The 21448-nt window shown below is 32.6% G+C and overlaps 1 protein-coding gene across 1 annotated transcript in view; it reads left to right on the forward strand.

The window, feature by feature from the left end:
- The first annotated feature begins 1554 nt into the window (after positions 1-1554).
- The window catches only part of LOC131854172 (trichohyalin), a 30165-nt gene continuing 10271 nt past the window's right edge, over positions 1555-21448 (forward strand). Inside the window, exons 1-5 of the mRNA XM_059205301.1 lie at positions 1555-1786; positions 13515-16300; positions 16802-16932; positions 17484-17651; positions 18072-18243. Coding sequence (XP_059061284.1) covers positions 1648-1786; positions 13515-16300; positions 16802-16932; positions 17484-17651; positions 18072-18243 — 3396 coding nt within the window. The 5' untranslated portion in view covers positions 1555-1647. The remainder of the gene's footprint in view (positions 1787-13514; positions 16301-16801; positions 16933-17483; positions 17652-18071; positions 18244-21448) is intronic.

The following is a 21448-nucleotide window of genomic DNA, read 5'->3' on the forward strand; positions in this document are numbered from 1 at the left end:
ATTTAACCACAGACATTAACAATAAACAATAGAGTATGCGTGTTTGTGTCAAATAGATGGTAGTGTGTGTATTGTTTTTTTTATTTATATTATATATTTTTTATGCATAATGAAGAAAAATATTAATCTATGCATTCCATCTGTATGTAAACTAATATCCGCTTCGACTTACGCACGGATGTATAAACATATAAACTTCTCTCTTCAATCAGTCCTATCTATTGCTATAACTGTATTAAAATTCGTTGCGTAGTTTAAAAGATCTAAGCGAATAGACAGCGGAAGCAACTTAATTTTATAATATGTAAAGATTGTGCGCACAATTTTCGTAAAAAGGGGTATAACATTTTTCTTCACGTATCTAATGGTAATTCCGTTATCGAAACGTATTCAGAAAAATAAATTAACACATGAACTTTTTTGTCTCAGCCAAGTTTGAAGTCGAGACCTTTCGCTCTAAGTCGACGTAGCAACAAAAATAACAGTATATATTATTCTATTTCAGATTTCTGGGTGCAAAATGCAGTTACAGTCAGTAATTTTACTGATGTAAACTGACGAGGACTGGACTGATGATTCAAAACAACATTCGGAGGTGAATAGTACATAATTATCATACTAATTAGTTAAAATTCAAATTATTACAGCGTATTTACGTTTATTTAAATTGCTCGGAATGCGTATAACAAAATGCTTCCTATATTTTTATATGTAGTACATACATATTAAATTTAATTATAATTCCTTATAGTGTTCGTATATCTTAATAAATTCATCATTATGACTTGGTTGAACCAACTCTAAACCTATAGTATAATAATGAAAATTAACACTGTGTATGTCTGATGTGTCTGATGAAAAGAGACATAACCCAATATTTTATTATATTACATGTAATTATTATCTCACATTCAATTATAATATGTTATAAACAATTATTTTAAACATAACAAAAATGTTATACGTCTTGTATAACATTTTTGTTATGTTTAAAATAATTGCACAATAAAATAAAAATACAACTTTTTATAGACTAGTCAAAAATAGAATATATTATTATAATGCGACAATAAATTAAAAGAAACTGGAATATTTTGTACATAAATAATGGTACTTATGTTATTTTGATAGATAAGTTTTTAAGTTACATAACAAAATATTCAGTGAGAACGTATAATATACACTTATGTATATATATAGTAGTTTTGATTTTGATTATATTTATTAATTTAAAAAGTAATACTCAATTTGCATTTATTTATGTAGATATCACGTGTTCTGTGAAACAAAAAAATTGCATTTGAAACTGCGCTGATCGTGGAATACTGAAGATTTTCTAAGTATTTACTTACATATAAGTATATATATACACATTGTTTTATTATATATGTTTGATTTTAAAGAAAAAAGTGGAAGTCGATTTGATTTTCACAACTAAACAAGATCAAGGTATTGTTATATAATGTATAGTTCGAGGGAATAAAAAAACATTGACGAATACCTACTACCTGCTTTACTGACGAGAACTAAGTCAGTAACTTTTTACAGATAAACATACCGATGAAATCAAAAGGGAAACCACCGAGTTGACGTTAGCCGAAACTAAATTCGAGCGGTACCAAATAACCGGTACCGAAACGATATCCAATGTGTGATGAAACTGGTACCAAGTCAGATGCCGAAGATGGCGATAAGGTAGCCAAAGACGAAACCGAAACGAAGAACCGCGAAGCGAAAGAGCCAAAATCTGTTTCGTTTAATCAAGACGTTCACGTTAAAAGATTCGGTGAGTCCGGTATCTGGATGTCAACAAGTCTTGATCTATGATGATTGTACGCTGCTATCCCTCTCGCTCTTATTGTATTTTTAATTATTAGAGCGAGAGGCATAGTTGAAGAGGTTACGTTTAAACAAGTTCTTAATTACGTCTCCACAATTTATACATACGGAGTGTATATTTTAAAAAAATATATGTTGATGGCATACTTTTTTTTTAATTACCACTTGCATAAATCGTGGAGAACTTAGTTTAGATCTGGTACTTTTTTTAAAAGATCGAATACAAATGGCGCCGTTAAACTATAGTCTTATTAATACAAATTACCAACTATTTGTTTATCAAATAGATAGGTTCTTTCCTTATTGTGCCATAGTATCAGTAGTATATTATTGATACAAAAACAACGACAAATACCAAGGACAGCGATGTGATAATTAATCGTCGTAACCTCAACCGTACAATCGTAGACAAACGTTTAACGCACTAATTTTCAAATGTCTAACTCACAAAAAACAACTTGGTTTCTAATAAAAATGTCGTGGCATTTGAAAAAACTAATGTAACTAGATAATGCCACGCGTCTATGTAAATAACTAAAATCGTCAACTAACTGTAATACGACTAATTTTATAATAATAAAAACTAAAATACTACTTACTATCTTTCGACAATACATTTTAGAAATATGCTCTATTATAACTGACACTGTTTTATCATTTTTCAAATAATGGTATATGTATACTGATACCAAAGAAACATGAATTTTAAATAGCATTTACAAAAAAAAAACTATTCGTTATATAATTTGTATGGTCATTCATTTATTCGTGAACGATGTAACCTTGATTATAATCGGAACTGAACAATTAAACGAAACATTTCATTCATTCTTAAGTTATTTTCGCATGAATTCGTATCATTATAAATACTATTATATGTTTTATAATACATATAATAGGCTAATTGAATATTTAATTTGAAATCTAATAAGAATTTAATAGGACCATTATAAAATGTAAATATAAATAAAATTAAATAAGTATTAGTACGAAAACTACTAAATAATCTGCTATTAGCAACGTATATAACAAGCTCTGGTCAGTTTTAAATGGTGAGATATGGTAGTCAAATCATATGTACGGACTCTGATTATCCTCAGGAATTGTTTTTTTTTATACCACTTAGGTAGCAAACAAGCATACGGCCCATCTGATGGTAAACGGTTACTGTAGCATATGGACGCCTGAAACACCAGGAGTGTACACATAATCTGCATTGCCAACTTATAGAAACCTTAATATATGGTCTTGAAAAACCCCATGCTGTAGTCTCTCGAGATTTGTAATGCATAATCCCTCATCCAGCACCCTTATCCCTACAAGATACTTTCCATCCTTTGCAGAGCCCTCACAGGCTGTCCATGGCGCTGTCCAAGTATCTATGATTTTTATAGACGACAGTACCACTTACCATCGGGTGGACTGTTAGCCGGACAAGTTTGTTATTTCGGTTACAATATAAAAAAACATATATATTTGATTATACTACAATGACTAGGAGATCATAAGAAACTAATAAGTTATAAAACACTGGTGTAGGTATTCCTAAATATTAAACTTGACGGCCACGGTGATCTAACGGTTTAGCACAAAGCTTTTCTTATGGTCGCGGGTTCGATTTCTAGCACGATACAAACATTTGTATTCATGAATATGATTTTTTGTATCGTAGGTATTTTCTATGGATATTATGTATATATTTAGAAAAAAATCTTAGTAGATGATAGATTTATCAATTATCTAGTATCCATAACGCAAGCTCTGCTTAGCTTGGGATTATATAATAGATCTGTGTAAAAAAATACTACAAGGACTAGGAAATCATAAGAAGCGAATAGGTTATAACAAATGAAAAAACGAACCTTGGAGTAGGTATTCCTAAATATTCACGTTTGTAGAAATTAAACTTTAGAGCAATCATGTTTGAACTTCAATATTACGTGTCTTGACTTAATGAGTGCTGCCAGGTCAAGGTGCTGACGAGGTAGCCAATACAATCTCGTGTTACATTAACGTGTACAAATTGAACATATCTCAATTACAAAATCTAATTGACATTTAATTTATGTTCCGTTTTTTGTTAATTGAATTACATTTTTTTATTATAAGGGACAAATGAGCTTGCGCCTCACCTGATGATAACTGGTTACCGCCGCCCATGAGCTGCCATTGTAACTATTCATTTACATTTAGTGAAAAGCTGTTCTTTTATACCCTATATATATAATTCTGATGTCACAATGTTACTTACCATACTCCTCCGAAACGGGTTATTTTTTAAGAAATTTTATAGGTATGTTTAGTAAGTCTCAAAATCGGCTACTATTTATTTTTCACCCTAAGTGATAAAGGTTGTCCACCCCTAATATTTTTGTTGTGCTTACTAGATCATCCCAGCACTATATTATTGAAATCCAATTGTTTTTAAGGAAATAAACCTTTTTTAATTTTCATTTCTATATAGAACTAATTCTATATCCAATATAAAAATTATTAATAAAAATATTGAAACCTTCAAGAGAAGAGCTTATTCCTTCTTAAAAGGCCGGCGCGTTGCCACTTGCAATTCCCCTGTTGTTGTAGGTGCTCATGGGCGGCGGTAATCATTTACCATCAGGTGAGTCGCAAGATCGTTTATACCATATATGCTATAAACCTGTCATTAATAAGTACAATGACAAATCATTTAGACACAACGCAATGAAAAAATCATTGCCGATCAGTAGTCAACGGTCATGATCTTATCGCGGTTGAGTGGCTGGTGTTTATAACGAGTTTTTGTATATCTGTTTGTATCCGTTCGTAATAAAAAAGTATTGCTCGATATCTACTATACTATAAAGTTTATTTGTCCAAGCATTTCCGGGCTTTTTAGCGATATAGACTTTATTATTACTTTACCGTAATAGATAGATTAAAATATAGTTTATTTGTAACAAACAGTAAAGAAATGACATAAATAATCTTTACATAGTATAAAATGAAGTCGCTTCCGCTGTTTGTTCCTATAGATCTTTTAAACTACGCAACGGATTTTAATGCAGTTCCTAGCAATAGATAGAGTGATTCAAGAGGAAGTTTTATATGTATAATACATGTACACACGTGCAAAGCCGGGGCAGCTAGTAGTTTATATAGAGATGTAATGCATACGCTATTTTTTTTATAATTATACATAAAAATGTATAGTTGCAATAAAAAAAATCACAGTGCTTGTGTTTGGATATTAGACAACCAATTTAAATACTTAAATATATATTTTTTATAAATACATACATAATATACAAGTTACAAAACAAATAGGGTTGTGGTCCATATCTTATATATAAAATTCTCCTAGAGAATTTTGTGAGCGTATTGAGTAGGTCTGAGAATCGGCCAACATAGTAGTAACTATCCGTTTTCTAGGACAGTTAGTTTATCAGGTAAAGTTTATGAGATTGTTTAGTTAATCTCTCTACTCTTAGACCTACTGAAAATGTTCACAATATCTCATAAGAATCGGTTAAGCTGCTGTTACGTGTGTTTAACAGCAGCTTAACCATTCTCTAGGGTGGCCACCCCTATTTGTTTTGTAAGTGATTCAATATTAAAAAATACATTTTCTTGTTTTCAATAATATATCAGCATCATACTCTGCGACATATTCCTTCGGTGTGTACAGACACGAAAATTTTATGATCATCTTATGTTTAATAACACGGAGTTTAAAAATAACTAAATAAGAGTAGTCGTAAATAAGAGATTGAACTTATTATTACCTGGAGCTAATTTACGAACGAGTAAGCGTGCCGAAAATAGCGCATTATCATCAAACGATATTGGTACGGGAACAGGTTTTTTCGTGACGCCGCACCGTGCCGCCATATTGCTTTTTTAGTGATGCTAATGACGTAATCGAAGTTTAAATCGAAATTTAGATGTTCTTTTTTGCAGAATTGACATGATGTATGTTGTTTGTCTTTAAAGGACTGTAGCTTTTACCAGACACTTTGTACTTTTAACAAAGTCGTCTGCGTGGGTTACTCTATCTCACTTAATTTTGTCGCTATCAGCTTGATAGGGTTGCGAAATAATAATCGATTATGAAAAATCGGTTTACAATCTATCTATTAAATTGATTCATTTTTATATTTATATTTATCCGATTTTATCATCCAAATGATCTAAACAAAACAAGAACATCCACGTACCGTTGGGTCAAAAAGTTGGAGTTGTGGAAAAATAAATATTATGGAATAATTGATAATTTAATTAACATCAATTTTTAAATAATCGACTGTGATATTATTAAAAAGAATTGAATTAATAATCGACTTTTTATGCAGAATGTCATATCTCTACATCTTGTTTATGAAGCTGTCTTTCAATTTGAAGGTGAATCCTTTTCCGCAACTCGCTGCGGAAAAAACCTCAGGCACAGTTAATATATACCAAAATAATAAAGAATTAGGTTACAATTTTTGTAAATAATACTAATATACTATCCAAACAGTACAGTATAATGAAAATGGATAGGTAAATTTGACTGGCTCTTATGTAAGTAGGTATTGTTACAACATTTGTACATATTCTGCAACTGATCTGCAAGAATTTGCGATATTGCTACTTTGTTTGCATACTCTATACAGTTTTGCGAGAGTCTCTGAACATTCCCATAAAAAATGTATTAATAAATATATAATAAATAATAAGATATATCTACGAGGTATAAAGCTAGACCACCGACTAACTTCCCATGATCGGAGGTTCGATTCCTCGCTTGGAATAGACAAATATATTCAGGAGTATGATTGTTTGTATCGGTCTGGTTTTCTATGTTTATTATGTATGTATTTTCAAAAAAATATCCTATTATTTATTTGTATCTGTTATCTAGTCTAGTGTGTCTACATATAACACAAGCTCTGTTTAGCTTGAAACTAGATAGCGCTGTGTGAATTGTCCATGTTAATATCTCATATTAACATTAGTATTATATCCCTTTCAGGAATGCTAGCAATTTAAAGTTATTACAAATATCACATTATATGTTGTTACACTTATAGAATAACTAACTTATAATATTAAATTTTATAAAAACTTAACTTATATATCTCTCTTTGTATATAGGTGATAATTACCACTTTCTATCATGTGGGTCGCTAGCTTGTTTGCTGTTCCAATTATGTATAATTAAATACATAATTTCCACCAAATGACAACAATTATATTAAATTTACTGATACACTCAATATTTTGTAACATTTTTTTATAACTCGTTACTAATAAGTATTCAAATAGAAGTTAGGTTTAACCATAATTTCCCTTCAAATGAGGTTAGACCAAGCGCAAACCCATTAATATTAAAAAAAAAAGTGGTCCTATAATCGTACCCTGCGGCATTCAAGAACAGACCACGCGGGGGCGATACGATACAAATCTGGCGTTACCCAGACCGTCCTTAAAAGGCCTCGGATGACGGTACACGACACATACGGTATATTTTTAAGCCGGCATTGACCTACCACGCCTTTTATGGGCATCAATGTCGAAAACTTCAGTAGTGTCTAAGAAATTATGATTAAGGGTTTCTTTCTGTATATTTTACTTAGCTTTCAGATATAATTATTTTCATCGTATTGCTCACGAGCTTGGTTATAACCGGTAAGATATATTAATGTACTCTTCCTTAAAGAGCCCATACTGTGCTTTGATTTAATTTTTTAAAAATGTACGTACAGGTAGAACGCACTATATGTATAAACTCAATTAATCATCAATCAATTATAAAAAACAACGACAATTTATAAAAATATCGTGTAAAAGCAAAAGAAATCGTGAAAAGCTGTTAATTTAAAATTCAAACCAACAATTTAATTTTACTTATTCGTACAGATTCTATAAACTTACTACGAACATTTGAATGTCGGTAGCACACTAAAATTATTATCACTGAATCAAAAGCATTTTTATTACAAATGTATTGATTAATTGGTTGTAAATTTACTAACAACATGTCTATGACATCAATGACACCATAATCATGAGATGCCATAACATCCCACATAGAGCAGAATTCTTTCAATGACCTTGCTGCGACTGGTTTAATATCGATACAGACAATGCGTGCATTGTTTTCTTATTTCGTGATTTAATAATTCAGTATGCGTTTGTTCCTGTACTAATTATTAATGCTCTACTATGTACAATTATGTTCAAACCTATTTATGATAGTGGTCGTCCAGTGGTCGAAATTCGACCAGAATTTACTTAAATTATTAGTTTATTAAGGTTGTATTGTCAAAGATTATACTTCTATGGGTGTGTTTGTCAAATACATGGTAGTGTGTATTTTGTTTTTTTTTATAGATATAGATTTTTTTATTCCGCACTCCAGAGCTCGAAGCGCGAAACGATCTTAGAAATCAGATTTGCACTCTTTGTAACGATATACTCCTCCGACATGGCCAAGATAGATGATCGGTCTAGGTCAAGTTTTTAAGACTAATTGCGCTTCGCTAATCATGTGAATTGGTGTGTAAACAACACGCTGGTAAGGAACCTAGTTTCACGTATTATTATATAGATTATTGCCTATGCCCGATATGGTTAATCTGGCCCTGTCCATCACAGTAATGTTTGTAGAATGGAAGATGAACAATTTAACACTATGAATGTACCGCCACCCACACGAACGGAAGCTGTCAAGGTTCACTGCCCACTAATGACTGTCTGTCCGTCTTTGTGTATCGATCTTTTAAATGTTAGAACCACTTAGCGCCTTTGAGACGTGCCAAAAAACATGTAAGGAAGTTTTAAGTACGACTGAATAGCTAAACATGTGATTTTAATACTAGTAAGTTTTTTAAGGAATGTTAAATGCAATGAATAAGTAGATAATTTGTACAATAATAAAAATAAATGCGCTGATCAAAATTTGACAACAAATCATTTTTAATTTTAAATTGAAATATTAAAGTTTTATTCTCAAAGTGCATGTATATATATATACATTTAGTCTTTAACAATAGAAAATTATTATTAATCTTTTTACCTACTGATTGCCTACTGAAGCATTTAACAATGCTTAAATATATATATATATATATACTAGCAACCCTCGCTGCTTTACACGGCCCCAATTGTTAACGTATTTATTTGAATTAAAATTAATATTATGTTTATAAAAACGCATTCGCAAATATGCATTATTTTATAAGAAATTTTATTAGGTACCATAAAATATTATGCTTATATGTAGTAAGTTAATTTTAAAAGATAGATATGTTGTCACGGTTTGTTTTTTAAACTTTTAATGGAAAACATGTAATCATACATATTTTGCCTAAGTTTAACTGTTGACGCAGCGCACGCAGCGGCAGGACTCAAAATATTATAAATATTGGTCGTAGCGTGATGTTATATACTTAGTCTATAATACTCGGGTATAATATATCTTTTTAACAGTGCATGAGTTTTAAAAATCAGATCTGTAGAAGCATTTATTACCCCGAACAAACAAACAACAATCAAACATTACCTCTTTATAATATTCGATTCTAAATTTTTTTTGTGTTGCTCATCATTCGAACATACGACTTTTTGGTTAGAAGTAATATAATTAGCATAACTTATAGCCTATGCGGTATGTCATCGATTTAAATGATATATTATCGTATATCATTGTTCTAAACGTTACAGTAATAACATAGTCATCGTTTACTTGAATTAATACATACTATTTACACATGTGGTATAGCGTGATTCACAAGGTTGCAATGTACTTGTTCCAATGATACGATCACCTCCAAAGTCTTAGTCGAATTTACTTAGATTCAGTGCCTAAGAGGAGTGTGTCCATATAAAATTACGATTTAGGTAGTTCACAGTAATCGTTATATCTCTATTCAGAGACTTGACGTTCCCCTCAAAATATTTATAAATATTCATGCTCCGCTCTACTCGACTTTCTCTATTATGACAATAAATATAAAGTACTTTTTTCATTGTAATTCCAGTGTCCTGCATATTTCCATATTTTTACTTTTATGTTTGGAAAATAGAGTTTTTACGTTACGTGTAATTTTAAAACAAACTTGTTTGAAGTAAATTTAACTAGTGTGAAACGTTATTAACGTTAGACAATGGTCAGATTTTTTATTATTAGTAGCCTTATTCATAAGCGATTGAATGAATGATTTTTGATTTGAATTGATAAGGATAAAAATATATCCTAAGTGTTTAGGTATATTAACCAGGTATAGTAGTCTACTATCTACCCAAAACACAAACTCTGCTTAGTTTGGGTCCAGATAGCGTTGTGTGAATTGCCCTGAGATATTATTATTATGTATCTACACAAAAAAGTTGTACAACGTTACCTGGATTTGTCCCTCTGCCCATACCTTGTAATAACAAAGTACGATATTTCCCGAAAATAAACTGTAAAAACTTACTAATATTATGAACGCGAAAGTTGTGATTATGGATGGATGGATGTTTGTCACTCTTTCACTCAAAATTACTAAACAGTTTTTGATCAAAAGAAAACGTTATAAACTTCATGCAAGTGAAACCGCGGGACACCTAGTAATAAATAAACGCATAAAACTTTTTTATGTCTGCAAGACTCGAACTGGCTATTTTCGATGTAAGGACTACTAGGTCATGACGCTAAATTAATAAATAATTTTTGGACAACGAATGACTAATATCTGGTCAGGTGTCCAAACGTTCAATATGTCAAACGGGACATATTAACAGTTATACCGGTTGACAAGGCTATCAACTGTGAGATTTTGAACTTGTCAATTTACCATTAAACTTTATTGACCAATAAAGTGTCAGTTGATAAAGATTCGTGTAGGCTTGCGTCATTTAGAACAAATTAATTAAAATTTGGCTGGGCCGTGGTACATCTCGTGTGGCCATTCAGGGGTACTAAGAAAGACAAATAGAATATACCTACTTTATTTGTTCGATACAGTAAAGAAAAAAAACATCTTACTAATAAAACGGAAAGTTTGTTATATTGGATGGATGTTTGTTTCTCTTCCACGCAGAAACTACATAACTGGTTTTGATGAAACTTTACAGTATTATACATCGGAATAAAAAGCTTGTATTTTAGAATAACACATAGACTATGATTTAAAACAATTTTTATAAAATGGATTGATTCGATATCTATTATTTTTTAAACTCACCACCATTTTTATTTTTTTGATATGGGAATAAAAAATTCATACAATCCTACAATTACAACCCTTCTGATAACAACCCCTATTTTTAATAGCCATATTAATTTATATAGCAAAACAACGTTTACCGGGTCATCTAGTATATATATGATCATTTCTTTGTTCATAAAAAGAAATGAACTTATTTTACCGTAAGATGGCGTCATTATCGGTACGATATCACTTAGTTTTCAACTCCTACGCATGTTACTCACCCAGCAAAAGTCAATAATCTCTGGCCAACAAAAAAATCCTTTTGAGTGTCGCATTTGTGAAGTAACAATGAGTGTTTCTATCTTCTATGTACTGTGAACATACAAAACACATTCCACATTCGCCATACATGACGTAATTATTGTATCGGTCAGGATTTGAACTCGCAACCTTTCAGCTTCAATCGGAGTAGCAAACTAAGTAGCCATGATGTTCTGAATATCGGAATTGTATCTGTTTATAATAAAGACTTTGACATTAATTTATTGGTTAATAAAAATCAAAGCGAATGCAAATTAAACTCGAACCAATCTATACAAACAAATTAAATTGAATTGGCTGTTTGTATTTTTAAAGTTTTTCATCAAATATATATATGAAAATATGTATGGAACTTAAATACATTTTTAAAGTTTATTGTCTGGTAGTTTGTTTTTGGCGTTCTTGCTCTGAAACGGCTTGACCGATTTTGACGGGACTCGTAGATATAATAAGGACTAACTAATATTTATATATATAATTAACTAATATTATAAGGAGTAACTTAAGCTACATTTATTTTTATATATTAGATTTATTATAATAAAAAAATCAATACCGCGCGAACAATGTCGCAGGTAATAGTTATAGTATATTAGCCAGAAGTCACACCGGCTTTGACATAAAACCTTATCAAAATGGTAATTAAATAAAAACCAAACCGCACTGCGCGTCTGAAGTTGTTCGGCTAAATTTAGGCATGACATCGTGATCAAGAGATGCACCATGACGCAGACTCTTTACACTATAAACTTTATACCCATGGGTGTCGTTTTACGTGTAGACTTTTTGTCAAGAATTACCTGTTTAAGAATACCTACAGTCGTTAAATTCACAAAGGACAGCTGAATGCTAACAACGTTATCCTCGGTTCTTTATTTTCAGGAAGAGTTACCAAAGTTGTCTCCGTGGGTACCTCTTTCTCACCTATTTTGTCTGTCTTTTCCATTAAAGTAATGTATATTTCCGATTGTGAAAAGAAGATGTGAAATTATAGGATATATTTTATAGAATTTTGTATTACTTTTCGGATGTCATTGATTACTCAATGTATTTATTTGAGTTTGTTTGTCGTAGTCTGGACGCCGAACAGTTAACACTAGGCTTTCAAACTATATCAAAACCCTATTCATTGAAAATCAAAATGAGAAATCATTCATTCATCTAGGAAATTTTAGTCGCTTATGGACGTAATTTTATTGTATTATATTTTTTTACCCTATCCTTATTTATCCAGTTCAGTATTTCTCAGATTCAATTGAGAACAGGCTGGAAGAAACGTAATGAATTTCTTTTTTTTTAAAAGATTTACATTGTATACTCATATAGGTGTATATGTCTAATATTAAATGAAAATCCCACCAATGAACAACTATTGCCATGCACGTTGTGCCGTTTTATGTTGCCATTCCCATATGATGCCTAGGCGAAACACGTGTCTCAATATGAGAGTAGATGCGGTAACGTTCGGAATTTGATCATAGAGAAGGTCATAATGCTTTCAGTAACGACGGTGGCCAGGTTTCCGTATTGAATATTTGAGGTCCCGTATATGCTAGTGGTAGCGGAACTGAAAATGAAATAATATAAATCTATTGTGTAAATTATAGGATATGAAAGCATGCCATCGAAATGGCCAGGCATGAAGAATATTTTTTATTTATTTCTTTGCACACAAAATTATATACATGGCGGACTCAATGCCTGACTCTACGAGTCAACCGTCACATTGGCCAGAGATAAGGCGGTGCATTTCAATCAAGGACGTTACTTGATGACGTCATGTATTTGATGCTGTTCATGTTATAGACGACGTTTGGCACTTACTGTCAGGGCCGTCAGCAGAAAAATTGTATATATAATTTTGATGTCTTACCAGCTTTTGATAACACATATAGTATAATGAAATAAAATATTTGTTTGGTAATTTCTAATGGTCTACAACTTTTAATGTAATATAATATTTCTGTATCTAATTAATGTATTATTACATTTTTTCTCTAATACTAATTTATCTAATTATTGTACAATCTTCTGAAATATCTTGTGCGTTCGTAATAATAATTAATATAATAATATGTAATATGCCTAGTTTACTACATTTTCATTCAATTAACACTTCATACTTTAGTACCATAAACTCATAATAACACTATTCAGAAATGTAAATACTCAATTATGATTACTTCATTGTACTTTCAGGTAAACCGCGTGAACCGCGGGGCACCTCATCCGAACAAGTACGAAAAGAACCATTCACCCATTTAACAAAGCAAGAATTAATTGATGAAGCGAATAAAGTAAGAGCACAAGCTGATAGCGTGACCTGCACTGCGGATCATCCGCCGGAGAAATTTTTCTCATTGCCACATAGAAAGAAATTCAAAGAAGATAGGGGAAGAAGAAACAGCGACGACGGCACAGAAGGCTCGAAAATTAATCTTGGCAGATCAACCAGCGATGTGAATCCAAAAAAAAGAAAAGAACGTACATCCCTATCAACTTTATTTAGGAGGGCACAGAGAACTAAAAGTCCAGATACATCAGTGGTCGTTACATCTAAACCAATTGCAGTAGTTAAACGTAGTAAAAGTGATGTATCCGACTTGAAATCTAACACCAACATAACTCCTCAAACTAAACCGATTCGTAAAAGATCTGGCAGTGAAACCGAAGAATTTCTGAAGTCCCTTAGGAATAAAAAATCTCAACTATCTCCAATAATTGAGAGCTCTCCAAGGGAAGATTACTTTAAGAAAACTCCACCACTAGAAGTATTTCAAAAACAAAAACTATCTCAAAAAGACAGCAACATATCTGATGAACAGAACTCTGCGTCAGAAAATAAAAAAGTTAATCCTGTAGAAAAACCACCAAGATACAAAACTCCTGAAAAACAAGAACCTAAACCGCCAATAAGAACAAAGAGGGGAAAATCGTTAGAGAAAGAAAAGGAGAAATCTCCCTCTATCGCAGAAACACCTAAACGCAAAACAGACGTAAAAAGAACACTTTTAGTCGATGAGATCGATTCTATCAAAGAAAAGAATAGCCATCCTCTTGAAGTTAAAGAAAAAATCAAAGAAAGTATTAGAAAAATCGAGGAAAACATTTATGGTGATAAAGAAATGATACACAGTAGCCAACAACCACCTGATAAACCACCCCTAACACGAGGGCATACTGTGGATCACATTGTAAGAATACTAAAAGAAGATCAGTTATCTCCTCCTCCAAAACCTCATTTGATCTCACCAACAAACGGTACTAATACAAGTCAACCTTTCTCGTATATTAAACCCAGTGTAAGTCCTGATCCCAATTTATTTGTGAGAAATACAAGTCCAGATAGAGTACCTACCCCAGTTAATAAAATGACAGATAAAGGAGTGGTGTACGCTCAAGTAGTTCGCGATAATGGAGACACTGGTACGAATGGATTTGGTAAGCAGACTATTCATAAAACTTACTCCCCAGCAAGGGAAAAATATGGAAATTTCTCTGATGAAGATGAAGGTTTGGGATATGAAGAACGCCACAAGAACTCTATTAACCGTTTTGACTATGATTATAAAAACGAGAATGAAAACTACAATAGCATTGAAGGATATAATGATTCACCTATAAGACCAATATATAGAGAATATAAATTAAAAAGTTTTGAAGATTTTGAACCTACTTATGCAAATGAGTATCCCATTGAAAATAATAAATCCCATGATTTTATCGATACTTTTCGAGGAAGAGCTGATGGTATGGATACTAAGCGAAGACAGTATGAACATGATAATACTAAAATAGATTTAGATTTTAACGAACTAAGTCATAGGCGAAAGCTTTTAGAATCGAGACTAAATGCTCGAAAAATCGACCGAAATGATAATATTTTTGATAGAAAAGAAAGAATTAATACCGATGAGCCCATTTCAAGATATTTAGCTGAGACTGATCCTATTTATGAGGCAGAAAAGCGTAGAAAAGCTACCGAAAAATATGTTAATGAAACAGCAAAGTACTACAGACAGACTTTAGAAAGAGATGGTTTTACTCAGAATAGTATTACTGAAGACTATAGTAAATATGACTCGGATAATCATAAAGTGAAATACAATACTGAAACTAGAACTTTTCAAAAAGTTCCACAGGGCGAAGTAGATAGGCGAGAGTTTATTGATAGATTGGGTCCTAATTCTAGACATAAAAGCAAAGTTTTTCCCCCGGAGCCAGAATATGAACCTCCTAGTCTAGAATTTACAGAAAAACCCGTACTTTCACCTGACGAATACAAAGAAAAAAAATACAAAGTGAAAAAAAATATTGTTTCTAGTCATGATATGCTTCATACTGGTCATAAATATAAAGTCAAAGATGACTGGTTTGGTAAAAGGAAAGGTCATTATGCATCAAATCCTGAAATAGCTAAAGAAAGAGAAGATGATTATGCTAATCTTCGTTATGAAGCAAAACAAGCAGAATCTTATCATAATTCTCTACGTCGTGGGAAAAATAAAGACAGATATTATAAAGAAGACTTTGGAATGAGGCGCCATGACTCCGGCGATAGCAGAGAATATTATCGTGATGACAGATCTCCACGGCGTTATGATATAGATAATCGTTTAGTTGATTCCGGAATTGAGAACGATTTCCGTAAAGACTCAAGTGGTGAACTTCACAGGTCAAGGTACAGACCTCATGAGAGCGACGATGACGTTAGGAATGTATCCTTATTCTTGGCCAGTGAAAGAAGACATACAGAGGATAATTATCCTAGCGAGCAAATATACGCCAATGGTGAATATTTAGCTAAATTCAAGGACTTCAGGGAGAACGGTTACAGAAAAGAATATTCAAGAGACAAAAGTATTGATAACGTATCACATTTAGAACCAAGAGTTGACAGATACAACAAAAGTCCCATCGGGCATGATAATAAAGTCAGTGCGAAACCGCCAAAGGCTGCAAAGAAATTATCTGGACTTGAAAAGGTAAGATATTAATCTTAAAACCTATGACGATACAACAATAATACCATTTTGATACAATAGATCTTTTGCATAAATCGATATAGTTGTATGTTGTTTAACTGCATTTAAGTCAAGCGTTATCTTAAATATTTCCTATAATAGACTTGATCTACTATTGCAGCTAATTCTGATCAATCTTCATCAAAATGTAACGTTTTTCCATAATATTATCAAATTGTACATTCTCAACACATCTGTTTCTTATTTCGTGAATTTAAAATGAAGTCATATTGTGTTGGATGTATCAGTTTCACCCTTAATTGAATTAAAAAAAAAATACAAATTAAATTGCAATGTAACTGATTTTGATATTCAACAAGACTGAACAGTAGACCTGTTGTTTATAACTAGCTCCAGTGTAAAATAATAATTTATTATTATATTCCATAATATTGGTTATGTTATAGTGACATATCTAGACTGAATATACTGTTATATAATCTCATTTTTGTTCCATGATAGATGAAACAGCTGTTCTCTCGCGACTCTTCGAAGAAGAGCAAAAAGGAGAAAGAAGTAGTCCAGCCGAAGACTCGCACCCGGGTACTCAAGAGCCCTGAACATCTTGCTGGAGATGACTCTGAGTATAGAAGGTAATATGAATCTCAACTCATTTATTGATTTATTTACCGACAGCCTCGGTGGTCTAGTGGTTTAGCACACCCCTTTATATCCAATGGTCGTGGGATCGATTCCTAGCACGGTACAAACTTTTGCTTTACTATCCAATGGTCGTGGTCCTGAGTTCGTTTTTTTGTGCAATTCTGTCTCTATATTCCGCCGCCAATCAACTAGTATTATAAACGTTGAAACCATGTGAGTATGAAATGACAATCGAAACAATCATACTCATGAATACAAATGCTTGTCACCGTACGTATCACGATCGGTCCTGCGCTGCTTGCCTTCCAGCGATCTTGACCAGAATCGATGTGACGTCTGTGGTGCTTCTCGAGGACTTTACTATGTGCCCTGCCCATTGCCACTTCAAAGTCGCAATTCAATTCTCAAGCCAACTGATATGATTATTAAATACATACATAATGTATCAATAACAACTTTACTGTTTGTTCTATCATAATCTAACTGGTTTTCTTAATCATCTAATAAATACAAACCTTACCATTTTTTTCTTGCTCGTGAGGTACACCGACCCTGAGCCGAGTGATATCGTCGTAAAGAAAATAGACTACGAATGCAAAGCAGACGAGAGGAGATTCCGAAATTCCAGAGAAGATCTGGACAAGTACCGGAGTTCCGATCCCCGAGAGAGTCCCGAGAGAAAATATCGGGATATGGATTACAATGGAAGGTACACATTTCAGATTTTTTTTTTGTTGATATGAAGGATCTTCATTACAACAAAATCTTCAATCAGAATACAACAGCATTCATGAAAAGATTCTTCTGTAATTAATTTAAATAAAGAATTTAATCTCTACAGTAATTGCTTCAGTTTGTATAATATTGTAAAGTTTTTTTGTACGTTAGACATAAATTAAAAATACTTTTAAATTTTTTATATCTGCTATATATTAAGGTTCTTTGTTAAGTTGTAAAATGCTTCTTTACATTTTAATTTTTTAGACTCTATTTCTATTTCTATTTCACCTTTCATGTATTATGAAATATTTCCAGAAGTTTCAGTTAAACACACTCAATGTTCAAAATAACTCAATATTTTAAAAACAAACTTAAACATTTGCAACCTCAAGTATTTCTTGATTTATAGATACGATAGAACTTTGAAAGAGGACAGAAGATACAAGGAACGTAAAGAAGAAAAGAGACGATACCACTCATCGGACAGGGAGAGTGACCACCATTCCAGACCGTCAGACGCTGAAAGTGACCTTCGAAAGTCGAGGTCCAGAACGGCTGGACCACTTGACTCGCCTGCTTTGGTAAGTATGAATAGAAATAATCTTTATTTAAGTTAACTTAAATTGATGCACTTTTCAATAGTCAGACTTTCTGTTTAATCTATCCCTCATTCAGAAAGATATATATTACAAGAATCACGAATTAGAAACTTGCGTTTGCTCGTTTAAATAATTTATTGGATATATAATTTCTTTTCAAAAGCTATTTTAATATATTTATTTATAGTCTAGGTATTCCCGCGGTTTCACTCAAATTTTAATAAGATACTTATTGCAAAATTTAAATCCCAATCCTATAATGAATCTATTAACTTTATCTAAACTAAGCCGTAGCTACCAGACGTAATAAATTCACGTTCGCAGATTCATATCGCTACCTCGTCCGCCTACGCTTATGAATTGTGACGTCACAGGTTCTAAACAAAAGTGAAAGTAATGCACGAACAGGCTTTCCGCTCGCTCCCGTAGGCCACTCCCTATAGTATGACGTAATTTGATACTTTATTAAAACTAGTGGTAGCTAGTGGTCGAAATTCAACCTTACCATTTTTTTCTTATGGATGATAATGGAATGATGCATCCGCCTGCGCTGATGGTTTACGCTGGCGGGGCACCAGTGGAGGATGATAAGCATGAGGTCAGATCAGTTAGCCAATCGTGGTACGTTCATGATGAATTTATAACGATGGTTTCCAGGGGTAACCACGTGGAGGTCAACCTGACATGGTACATTGCTAGTAATAGGGTTATTAGTCCACATTACTAACAATTCCCTTCCCTATCCATGCTATAGTTACCACCTACCATTTTTAGGATCTATTGCGAAAGACTGTCATACAATATATATGTACATAAGGCGGCAACTGGTAGTAACGTGGGCTAGTGGTTCCATTGCCAGCAATGTACCATGGCAAGTTGACCTTCATATGGTTCTCTTTGGATACCATCATAGCAAATTCACCAGGAATTTCTCTAAGGCTAACTGACCTCACCACATCTTTATCCTATCATCCTCTGTGGTGCCTCGCCAGCATATACTGTTAGCAGAGACGGGTGTAGCATATCATTGTCATAAAAAATATATATGTATAGAGTTATGAACATAACTTTTTTTATGACATTAATTTTTTTTTTATTATTTTGAAAAAACATTGTTTTTCTTAATTCCTCCATATAAGCTTTAACTATGACAAATTTTGTAATCTTCAACGTAATTTTAATACAAAGATGTTCATATTTATTAATAACTAGCTGTTACCCGTGTCTTCGTCCGCGTGGAATTAAAGTAAAGAATATGCTGAAATAAAAGTAGCCTAAGTTACTACCTATAATATTATGCTATATGCAAATGAAAGTCCCGTCAAAACCGTTGCAACCGTTTTAGAAATTAGGCAAGATTAAACAAATAGACAATAATTTGAAACCGTATGTAGTTTCATATACATTTAGCAAAGTGTTAGACTGAAATTACAAACATACACATTCATTTTATTTTTTTGTTTAAATAATAATTACTCTGGATAATTCATACAACGCCATCTCGTCCCGAGCTTAGTTGTGCGAGCAGAGCTTGTGTTATGGGTACTAAACAACTCACAAATACTGAATGACATCGCATCGTATGAGGAATCGAACCTGCATCCTACGAAAGTATTCTTCAGCGTACTTAACCGCTAGACAACTGTATTGCATCGTCACGACTTATATATGAGATGGGGTAATCAGAGGTATTGTCAGACGTCTCAGTCATAAGTGAACGCAGCACTTGACATGCCCACATTTGATGTATAACGTAATAATATAAGTACCAATGCATTTGCCAACTCCACAAAAGCGGATCATTAGGTAAACATAACGTAACAGTTGCCCAACCCAGCAGTGGGCGTAGTGTGGGCCACCGATCTGCGATGCAAATAATATTTGTATGGAACAAACAAATAAATCATGAAATCAAATCAAAATAGTCATAACCCAGGAGAATTCACATAGCGCCACGTAGAAATTTCATACTTCTCTGTCCGTGCAATTTTCATAGAAAGTGGTACAGACTTTTTTGCTTCACGTATTAATATTATGATAATAATATCCCTGGAGAATTTACACAACTCCATCGAGTCCCAAGCGAAGCAGAGCTTTTTATTTACAAAATAAATAAGTATTTATATATTACTTATTTAGTATCCATAACACAGGTTACTAGACAACTGATAATAAATATGTACCATGAACCATTTTTGGCACAATTCCCACAACGTCATGTAGTCCCAATGAAAGCAGAGCTTGTGTTATGGGTACCTACTAGAAAACTGATATACATAATACACATTTGTAATTATATTTCTGTAAGTACATACATAATAAACATAGAAAACACCCAGACCAATACAAACAATCATACGCCTGATGTTCGTGGATTTGATTCTTGTACGATACAAACATTTGTATTCATGAGTATGATGTAATTTTATTTATGGAATATTTTATCAGTTTTGGTTATGAAAAATAGCCTACGTTCTATTCTCAGACCTACTGAAAATACGTATAAAATTTGATAAGAAGCGGTCAAGCCATTTTGGAGGAGTTTTGTTACAAACACTGTGACACGAGAATGTTATAATTAAATAATAAAATAAAAAGAAGTGTACATTAACGTTTTAGCAAATCATTGAACAATTATGTATACAAAATGCCACTAAATACTTTATCAAAACAAAATCATTACATAATTTTTCTCACGGTTATTTTTTATTATGTTTATTGTTAAGTTATGTGATACTGAACCTTATTTCAGTAGCTTAAGACTGTTTTTACTCTATTTTTTTAGATTGTAACCGTTGCCTATATTTTTTGTTGACAGTTTTCTAATATCAAAATGCATTTTGATAGTTGTTATCAACACCGCGACATAAACAATCATACTCATGAATACAAATGTTTGTACCGTGCGAGGTATTGAACCCGCGAACTTTGGAAGGAAGGTCATCTTACTTCCAATGGTTCCAATGGTTCGATATGTCCGAATTTTGAATTGCTCGAATCACCTAGTTTGAATTTTGCGATCGTTCGAGTTGCTAAGCCGCTAAAACACCGAGGTCGTCAGTGAATAATCACCGTTTAGTGTTCAGCAGTCGATTTGTTTGTCAATTTATATGTGTATATGCATCTCAATAACACCTTGTACTCACTTGTAAGAGCTATTAGTCTTAAATAAACGTTAAGTAAGTAG

The sequence above is a fragment of the Achroia grisella genome, unplaced genomic scaffold, assembly GCF_030625045.1.
Source record: "Achroia grisella isolate CSIRO2021 unplaced genomic scaffold, CSIRO_AGI_Agris_v1 utg971, whole genome shotgun sequence".
In the NCBI taxonomy this organism is placed as follows: Eukaryota; Metazoa; Arthropoda; class Insecta; order Lepidoptera; family Pyralidae; genus Achroia; species Achroia grisella.